Consider the following 10202-nt stretch of genomic DNA (forward strand, 5'->3'; position numbering starts at 1 on the left):
GGTGATGTAGTAGATAAAGTGCTGGGCCTGAAATAAGGAAGACCCGAGTTCAAATGGAGCCTCAGACACTTACTAGCTGTGTGACCCCTGGCAGAGGTTACTTAACCTCTGTCTGCCTGTTTCCTAAACTATAAAACAGAGATAACAACAGCACCTACCTTGCAGGGTTGTTGTGAGGATCAAATAAGATATTTGTGAAAAGCTCTTAGCACTCTTGGCACATAGTAGGAGCTATATAAATGCTTATTCCCCTTATACTTATTTCATCCTTTTTTGTTAAAACTTTGAAGGTACCTATTTTGGGTTCTCTCTTCTAAATAGTTTCTGTTGAGCCTTGAAGAGCTTGCCCACAGCCTGTTGAGCCAAGATGGTGGAGTAAAAAAATTGAAAAACACCAATTCCTGCAGATGGTAGAGAGGATATTAGCCTATGGTAGGAGTCTCCCTGTGTCCCTGATTATGTAATTCATTACTGACCTTTGCCTTCTCTTCCATCGTTTTCCCCCATTTGCCTCATAATCTCTTCACTGGGCCCACTCTTCTGGGGGGTCAGTTGCCTCTAGAAGCTGATTCTTTTCCTGAGGCAAGATGAGTGGTCTGCAGGCAATACCTGTTGTAGGTTCCCTGTCTCCCTTTATGGAAGGTCTCTCCACTCAGAGTGCATCCATCAGTGGTGTTGCCTCTCGCCCTTGAAACAAGGTTGTCCCTTTTCTTCCCTTTTTCAGTATCTCCCTTTGCCTCCTTATCTATTCCCCTGCAGGCTTTCTTCTTCCTGGAGCTCGCAGGGATTATTTTTCTTTGCTGGGGAGCCTTTTATTTGATGAGGATACATCACATATTCCCTTTTTTCCTCCTCCTTATCATGCACTCTCGTTTATAATTCAGTCCCACGGAGTGGGGCATTGTGAGGTTTAATCCATCATGTTTCTGGCGTCTTTCCCCCACCATTACTTCTATTTGACTTCTGCTTTCCCTCATCTCCTCGTGTACATTTCAGAGTGGTCTCTGTTATGTTGTTGTCCTCATTTGTTATATCTGTTTACTTGTTTTTGTGTTGTTCTGGGGGAGTTTGGGAAGCAAACCATCTTTTCAGGTCTGGTTTTCTTTCTAAGAATGTTTCCTACACCTCTCTATTATTGGACATCATTATTTGGTCATTTTGGGTTAGGTTTAGATTTGCAGGGTAGGTCACCTTGGGCTGCATCTTGAGCTCCATTGCTCTTTGGAATACATGATTTCATTCCCATCTACATTCTGGTGGGTGCAGAATAGTCTAGTATTAGTCAAACTTCTTTTCCTTTTTATGTGAAGTTCTCTCATGTGGTTGCTTGCTGAGTTTGTTCCTCAATGGAATTGTTAAATTTAACCACTCTGTGTCCTGAAGTTTGCAGCGTTGAGTTTTGGGTTTGTTTTTTTTTACCTTAGAGGTATCTACAGATGCTTTCATCTGGTGTGTTGTTTTCTGCATTCAGAAGTTCTGAGCAGTTTTCTTGTATTACTTCTTGCACTATGGTGTTCAGGTTTATTGACTTGTCACGTTCTTCTGGGAGATCTGTGATCCTCACATTATCTCTACACATCCTGTCTTCAAGATCAATGTTTGACTTGTATGCAGAGCATGTTTTCTTTTAATATTAATGCTCTTTACTTCTTCCAGGTTGTCCTTCACTTCCATGTATTTGCATGCCCAATTTGTTCTGTTTTGTTTCTTTGGTGACTTGACACCTCAGACCCAAGTTTTTCTGTTCTGCAAGGTATTTGGGCTGTGCAAGTCACAAATCCTGCTCCCCAAATTCTCATTTCTCTTTTTGTGATTCTACCAAATTTTCCTTTGTTTTGTAGCATTTATTCAAAGATGCTTTTACTAGCTCTGCAGGCCACATTTCTCTCTATTAACGTCTTCCCTTTAGGTTTATCTGCTTATGCTAAAGATCTTTGTTTTCTTCCTCTTGAGATCTTTGTGAATTTTCAGTCTTTCCCCACAAATTTCCCTGTTACTCATTTTTTGACTTTCTCCTCTTTGGTGGTAGTGGTTTCCTTAGAAGAGCATTTGTCTCATCTCACACTGGGCAACTCAAAGATCCCCAGCCTAGATCTGGGTCCCAACTGACTTCTGAGTGAACAGGACCAATCCTACTAGCAGGGTGCTGGCAATTCTTCCTCAGAGACAGTACAATGTCACACATATTCTGCCTCATTCCCTCTATTCTTCAGTTCTTTGATTCAATGGCAGAGAGGGCTGACATGCCACCATGAGCCAATTTCTGCCATTTGGAGTTAGAATCTCTTCTGGGATAAAGTGGGAGAGTGAGGTCAGAGTGTAGAATTGATTCCTATTACCAGGCTGAATGCATCTCCTACTTCATTCCTGTTGCTCCACTTGGGCCAAGCTGTTGCAGCACAGAATGCTGCCTTAGGGCTTACTTAGCTAGACCAGATTTCTGGAGTTTGGAGTTTTGTATTTCTGGGATATTGGAGGAAAGTGAGGTCTAAGTAGAGTCGGGCTCTGTTCCAAGCTTGGGCACATATCCTGCCCCATTTCCTCTATTGCCCTGCTTTTCTGCAGAGCCCTGCTGTGGCACAGAATGCCGCCATGAGGATGCCAGTGGGATCTTCATGGCACTGGGAGAAGAGTGGAGAGTTGAGCTGGGTCACCTTGTGTAGCACCACTGCCAGGAGCATGGTGGTTGGAGTGGGAGTAGGTGCTGAATGAGCTCCTTAGGGATTAGGGAATATTGGCCTTGTCTAGATTCTTGGTATCCTAAACTGTGGAGAGTTGAAATTGCTTCATCTCTGGCATAATTTCTATCTGAGAGAGGTTTGAGAGGTCATGAGGATTCAAGAAAAAAAAAATCTAGTTCTCCATCTTGTTGATCACAGGTCCCTGCTCTCCATTTTCACAGCCACCAACAGGTTATCCATGCCTCTAGACTTTGTAATAGCCTCCTAATCGGTCTTCCTGCCTTTAGGCTGCCCCACACTACTCCATCCACTTTATTAAAGCATTAAGCCTGACCATATCATCCATCCTATAAATGGCAGCAACTCTCTTTTACTACTAAGACCAAATACACTCTTAGACATCTCAAGTTCATTTTGACCTGGCCACTTCCCTCCATTCCAGTCTTTTTAAACTCCCCTCCCCTTCCTCCACATATACTCAGCCATACCAACCATGCTTTCATGCAGCGTTCTGTGCCTTGGCAGCTGGCACTATGCATGCCCAGAATGTTCTCTTTCACCTCAGCCTTAGAATTATTTTGCTTCCATCAAGATTTAGCTCAAATACCACCTTCTATAGGCCATTCCTAGTCCACCTACCTGTTAGCTTGTTGTCCTCCAATGTGGCTTCACCTGTGGCAACAGTACACCTATCTTCTCTGTTTCAACCTATGCGCCTAGTAAGCAGCAGTGTTGCTTCGCACAGACTCTGGCACATAGTACAATTTGATGCTTATTGATTTCTAAACTCCATTTCATTTTACATGGCATTCTTTCACTAGCTACACCTCGTCTGAACACACAAAGGTCATGGTATAATAGCCTGGATTTTACCCCACCAACACCAGGAATTCAGTCTACCTAAAATTATTAGATTACTGATACCAATGTTTTTCTAACCCTGCAACATAATTCACATTAGTCCAAAATATTTTAAAACTAATTAAAACTTGAAACATAAATAACCACTAGCAAGAGAAATTAACAACCATACTAATCTATTACTGTGACTTCATTAGTGTGTAACAGGAATATTTAGACTAGAACCAAAACTTCTAACAATTATCAATGAACAAAAATTAGAGTAGTTAACCTTCTGATAAAAAGCATGGTCACAATCACTGCGAAACTTTCCTAACTGCTATTCTCTATTACACTCAAGATGCTACAATACCTTCATTTCAAACCATAAAACAAGACTCAGAATTATAGGGCTGGACATCATCTAATGGAATCCAAAGGTGAGTCCAGAGGTTGTCTTGCTTGGACCCATGTCTCTTGAGTTAAGGCTTGTGCTCTTTCTACAACACTAATGGACTTTTATACAGGACTTTTCTGCAACTTATTATCTGTATGATCTTTAGCAAGCCACATCCTTATCTATAAAATGCTTATATTATATGATTTCAAAGGTAATTTACAACTCTAAATCTATTTTCTTACAAACTGCAGCATTCTGAGACACAGAATTTGTCAGGAAGCAAAGACTTGACTGTATCTGGACATATATAAATTGGTCAGCAGGTCACAGTGGAACTTGACAGGTCAGTTGTTTCTGTGAACCTTTTTTTCTTCTAGAAAATGGGAAGAATACTTGCAACATCTACCAACAGGTCAGGAATAAGATAATGTATTTTAAGGTACTTTATAAACCAAAATGGTGTACAAAGATAGCTATTATTATCATCTATGTTGACATTTTTTGCTTCAGTCTGAAGAAGACTAAGATGAAGGTGAAACCCTTTGCTAGCTATGCCACAAACAAATAACCAACAGGAATAAAAGGATATGAAATTACCACAAATTTTAGAAATAGGGCCGGCATCCCTGTCATAATAAGAAACATATGACGGATGAAATGTCCAAAATTGTCCTTATTGATCAATGTGAAATTCTACCATTACAATTTTGTTCCTTTTAACTTAAAAGTTGTTAATGTTTGAGTTGTTCTCAATTATTTACACTTAGTGTGAATGAAGCATCTAAGAAAAGACTGTGATGGGAAGAAAATTATAAATATTTAATAACATAAAACTAAGGCACACAATTTAAGTTACCACACATAGGTCATCAACTGTTTATTATCAAGTTAGACTATTCCACAGCCAGTGTGCATGTATTTCATGTTAGAGCACAAGAAAAACAGGTCAGTATTAAGTATCCAGGGACCTCAAGCCTCTGAAACCTGTAAAAAAGAAGAAAGCCAATAGTTAAGACAATGCATGTCAACAATTCACATCAACATTCACTCCTCTCCTTTTTCTACTGAGCTCGGCCCTTGCCTTTTCACTTGTACTGACACATGCTAGGACCTCTTTCTAAGCCCCTGGTTCCTCATAAAAACTCCTTATTATTTCCATATTTCAACCTCAGTGTCACCATATGGGGCTCCCAAAATGAGACCCTCCTCACCCATCCCACTCAATTATTTCTTCCTTATTCACAAAAATAGCCCAGAAGAGTAAACCTACAACTTGAGAAAACTTTGATTTCTCATTTTTCAGATCTGGACACGCCACCAAATCTAGAATAATTCTGGAAGCGTTTTCTACTTTTAATACACTGTAAAGTTTTAGCCTATGAGAAAACAAGTTATTAGGAGTTAAATTTCCAGTATAGGTCTTAGGAGGCACAATTTCATTGATGCAGATGTTCCTTCCATCAATGTAGACCCCAGTCCAGAGGTATCCTTTAGTAGACAGTTTAATGACTTGTTAGAGGTCAGAAAAGTAATCACCTGGTCCCTAACCTAAAAGGTCAGGGTCTCAGTGAACTACTTCTACACATGATCTCTCTCATATAACCTAAGCCTTTACTAACAACATAGTTAAAGGCCATATCTACTGGTGATATAAATGGTTAAGCCAAAAGGCTAAATCGAGACAAAGCCTGTAACTTGTTTTTAGACTCCACCCCCACTCTTCATTTGCTTTGTTGTTGTTCAGTCATTTCAGTTGTGTCTGACTCTCTCTGATTCCATTTAGGGTTTTCTTGGGAAAGATACTGGTTTGCCAGTTTCCTACTCCATTTCATTTTACAGATGAGCAAACTGAGACAAATACACTTAAATGTCTTTCCCAGAATAACACAGCTACTAAGTGCCCGATGCCAGATTTGAACTCAAGATGATGAGTATTCCTGACATCATGTCGCATACCTATTTATCACACCACTTATCTGCTTGTTTGCATACCTCTATTAATAAGTAAGGCAATTAGCAATCAATCAACACATATTTATTAAGCACCTACTATGTGCCAGGCATATCTTAGGGGATGAGGATAAAGAAATCAAAACAGTCCTTTGCTTCAAATTAACATTAAATACATAAAAAGTGAATATGAAGGAATTTTCGGTGTTGGAGGTGGAAGGAAACTAGTAGCTGGGGTAATCAGGAGAAGTCTCTTTCAGGAGATGGTAGTTAAGCTCAGCTTTGAAGGGAGTTAGGGATTCTCAAAGGCTAAGGTGAGGAGGGAGCATATTCCACAAATGAGACAAGACAGTTGGAAAAGATAGATTTATTAAGGCAAGCAATAGCTTTTGATAATTGCCTGCAAAATAAATAGGAAAAAAAAACATGTTACCTTTCTGTAACTAGGTGATTATGGTCTTAGAATTCATGAAGATCTACAGAAGCTATCTAGACTCATGGCACCATAAAACAAATAGTCTACAACTATTCTAACCAAATAAAACATGGATGAGGAGTTCCAAGGATGTGTGAGGCTCCAAGGACCGTGGAAACAAACCTCTGTATAACTCCACAAAGCCAGGATGTAGCCCAATTAACGTCCAAATATCAACACCAGACTCTAGCATTTTATAGTTCCCACTGAAATTAATCAACAGGATTTGTGAGAAACATTTTTTTCTAACACTACCAATCCAAATTAATAAACTAATTTTTAAAAATGTATTTTTAAAAGCTACCAAGTGCTACTTCCTTAGTACAAAATGATCATCCGGGATACTGTGATTATATAAAATCTATGTCAAATAAAAAAATGTTTTATTACCTGTATATTTCATCATGGTTTTCCATACTGAAAGACACCAGCTTGATTCATCTCTTCAAAATCTTTCACAGCATCATACCTTCTATAGAAATTTTGATATGCCTTTTTCCTAGGTTCAGCCACTCCAAACTAAAATGTGAAATTCCACAAAGTTAGAAATATAGTTTATTTTCAAAATGATGATTTCACTAATCAATATGATTAATTTCTAAAACAATAATAAAAAACAAAAACCTAGAGCCATAATGATTCGAAGTGGCAAAGCTAACATTTGAACTCAGGTCTCCTAACTCCAAATCCAGCACTCTTTTCATCATATCAAGCTGCCCTGTATTAAATATTTCCTTAAGAAACATTCAGTGTTCAGGAGGGGAAAACAAAGTAACGTGAAACATCACCAAGAAAACAAGATAGCCACTGAAGTGGCTCCATGGTCTATTTTTAATGAAATACTAGTAATGATGATGATAATGGATGATAGAACTTACAATTGTATTGGGGACAGATGGGAACAATACACACCTGGGCACACACTCTTAAGTAAATACGAAACGAATACAAAAAAAATGACAGGGAGGCAGAGAACTAAGAAGGGGAATGAGGGATAACCAGAAAAGACTAATTTAAAGAGACAACCACTGAGTTAAGACTTAAATGGAGTTCTGTTTCTCAAAAGATACAAAAACACAGTCTATTTTAGGCACGAGACACAGCGAAGGTTATGGAAGCAGGAAAAGGAGTGTCAGGTACAAGGAACAGGAGACCAGTTTGGAGCCAGATTATGAAGAGCTTTATATGTCAGAAAAGTTTGTATTTTATCATCACACAAGAGGGGAGTTACTGAGGTTTCTTGAGCAAAGGAGTACCATGCTTAGACTTGTGCTTTAGGAATATCAATTTGGTAGCCACCAAGAGGATTGGAAAGGGAAAATACTGGTGGCAGGGAGACTGATTAGGACGTGATTGCAATAGCTAGCAGGCGATTGTTGAATATGGGCCATGGCCATTGCGTCAAAGGGAACAGCTGTGAGAGATGATGGGAAGTTTGGTGGTGGGGTCAAAAGAGAGAAGTTGGGAGGAAGAGTGTGTTTTAGAGGAAAGATAATATGTTTTGGGGGGAGGGGATAACAACAGAGAAGCTACTGTCCTTATCAAAGGTACAGAATAGGAGGAGTAAAAAATCTAGTATGTAGAATTCACTGAACTTTCAAGTTATTCAAGTGTTTCATTTGAAGGGAAGCGGTTTTTAAGGTATATTACATCTAGTCCTGGTGAAATGATTTCACCTATACTTCTAAAGTGATAAACTGAAAAATACATACCTTATACATGGTAGCACATCCCAAGGACAGAATAAATGCTGCAGTAATATGAAATCGCAAGCGCTTAGCCAAAAGGCCTCGCAGCTGTGGTTTTGCCAAAACAGGAGCAGACATTCTGACAATTCTTCCTGTTAAAGACAAATTATTAAATGTAAACTCTAAATGCAGATGGTAAATTCTTCTGAACTCATTTCTGATACAATATCAATCATATCTATGAACATCAAAGTAACAGGAGGCTAAATAAATGAGGGAGGTCCCTCCCTCCTGTGGCAAATGTGAGTGAGGCACACAGGGTTGGGTTCAATTTACATGACTAGAAGGAATGACCATATGGCGGACATCACCAATCTACTGGACTTTCCATCAATTAAGTATTTGCAGAATAACTGTATTGTAATTACTCATTTATGCAGTAGCACTGTGATGCTTTTCTCATAACAACCCCCTCAAGTAAGGGGCACCAGTATTATCTGCATTTTGCAGAATTTTACAATTTACAATTCCCTCTGGTGAAATGAACTGCCCAGGCTATCCAGTCACTATGCAATAATAATGAAGATCTGCCAAGCGGTTCCCTCACAACAAGCCTGTGTGGTGGGTAGTTCAAGCATCACTGTTCCATCCTACGGATGAGGAAGCTGAGGCTCAATAAGATAGATTTAAAAAAAAAACACAACTCCCCTAGGCTTCAGGGCCAGGTCAAGGACCCAACTTTTCTGCTCTATTTTTCTATCTACTTCCTCCACTGGAACTTCCCAACAACGCTCCTCCCTTATACCATCAGGAAGACATAGAAGCCACGAAACATGGTGAAGTGGGGAGTACATTAGACAGGACTGAGTTTGGATAGGGTTTGACAGGATAGGTCTGGAGGCAGGAAGACCCACATTCAAATCTGACCTCAGATTAAGGGCAAGTCATTGAATCTGTCTGCCTCAGGTTCCTCCTCTGTAAAATGGGGATAACATCACCGACCTCTCAAGGCTGCTATGAGGATCCAACGAGTTAAAAACTGCAAAGTGCTTAGCACAATATCTGCCACATAGTAAGAGCTTTATCGATATTAGTCATCTATAAAATGGGAGCTAGCACCTGTGTCCCCGGCTTGTTGGGACGACCCAATGGGGTAACAACTGTAAAGTGCCCGGTACATTGCAAACGCTGGATAAATGACGGTGGTTATTATTAATACGGGCCTCGGAGTCCAGACCACCCGAGTTCGAATCCTGCCTCGGTGTCCCTTTGTGTATAAGGGGGACAGCAGCACCGCCCCCCGCCCTTCCCCCGGGTTGTGGGGGAGGCGGGGTATTTCTAGAGCGCTTTCGTATAAGCGCTCCTGTTATTAACCATCAGAAGCATGACCCCGGCTGGATGTGTGACCTTGGGCGCCTCACGTTACGCCTCCGGGCCTCGGGAACCCTCCAACTTCCGAGGACGCCGAGACCACGGCGGTCGTGAGGAGGAAATGAGCCGCCGCTGAAGCGCTCTGCAAACCTTCAAGCGCCAAGTGAATGCCAGTCACTGTTATTAATGCTTAAAAGACGAGCATCCCCGGCTCGGGCTTCCCACCCTTCTCTCTCCTCCCTCCCCCCGGGACGAGGCGGGGCGGCCCGGCCGGGCCCGAGGTCTCCGCGCCCCCGAGGCTCGCAAGCCGCTTTTAAGGAGGAGAGGCTGCAGGACATCGGTCTGAGAGGAGGGGAAAGGCCGGGGAGAACAGGAGGAACAGTAGGCCCAGGTGACGCGGAGGCTCCGAAACTCACCTGAGGACGTACGACCTTCTCCGGGGCCTGAGAAATGAAGGGCGAGGCAGAACCGCGCAGGCGCAGAACCGGAGAAGCGCCTAGACGGGAGCCGGGAGTGCTCAAACGGCGTTCGCGAAGAGGAGGGGCGATGCGTAGGGAGGGTTCTCTGAGCAACGGCTGAGCCTCGAGCTCCTCCTTCTCCCCCCCTCCACCCTTCCACGTGATCAGGCAGCTAACGCCGCTCCGGAGAGCGGCCCCGACCCCTCCAAACTGCCTCCCGGGAGGGCTGGGGGGCGGGGCTGAGACGACCGCGGTTCCTGCGCGTGTCTGTCCTAGGGCGCTGCTTCTAACCCGCCCCGAATCTGGCTTAGCGGTGTGCCCTTGGGCCAGTTACTCCAG

The 10202-nt window shown here is 42.0% G+C and overlaps 1 protein-coding gene across 1 annotated transcript; it reads right to left on the reverse strand.

Moving 5' to 3' along the window:
• Positions 1-4767: 4767 nt before the first annotated feature.
• Positions 4768-9928, reverse strand: LOC114034326 (cytochrome c oxidase subunit 6C). The gene is made up of 4 exons (XM_027849977.1): positions 9822-9928; positions 8059-8186; positions 6737-6865; positions 4768-4905 (listed from the first exon to the last, which is right to left on the reverse strand). Exons 2-3 carry the CDS (start codon positions 8170-8172, stop codon positions 6749-6751), a joined length of 231 nt encoding a protein of 76 aa, XP_027705778.1. The 5' UTR covers positions 8173-8186; positions 9822-9928; the 3' UTR covers positions 4768-4905; positions 6737-6748.
• Positions 9929-10202: the final 274 nt, after the last annotated feature.

The sequence above is a fragment of the Vombatus ursinus genome, unplaced genomic scaffold, assembly GCF_900497805.2.
Source record: "Vombatus ursinus unplaced genomic scaffold, bare-nosed wombat genome assembly UNPS02008961.1, whole genome shotgun sequence".
Taxonomy (NCBI): domain Eukaryota; kingdom Metazoa; phylum Chordata; class Mammalia; order Diprotodontia; family Vombatidae; genus Vombatus; species Vombatus ursinus.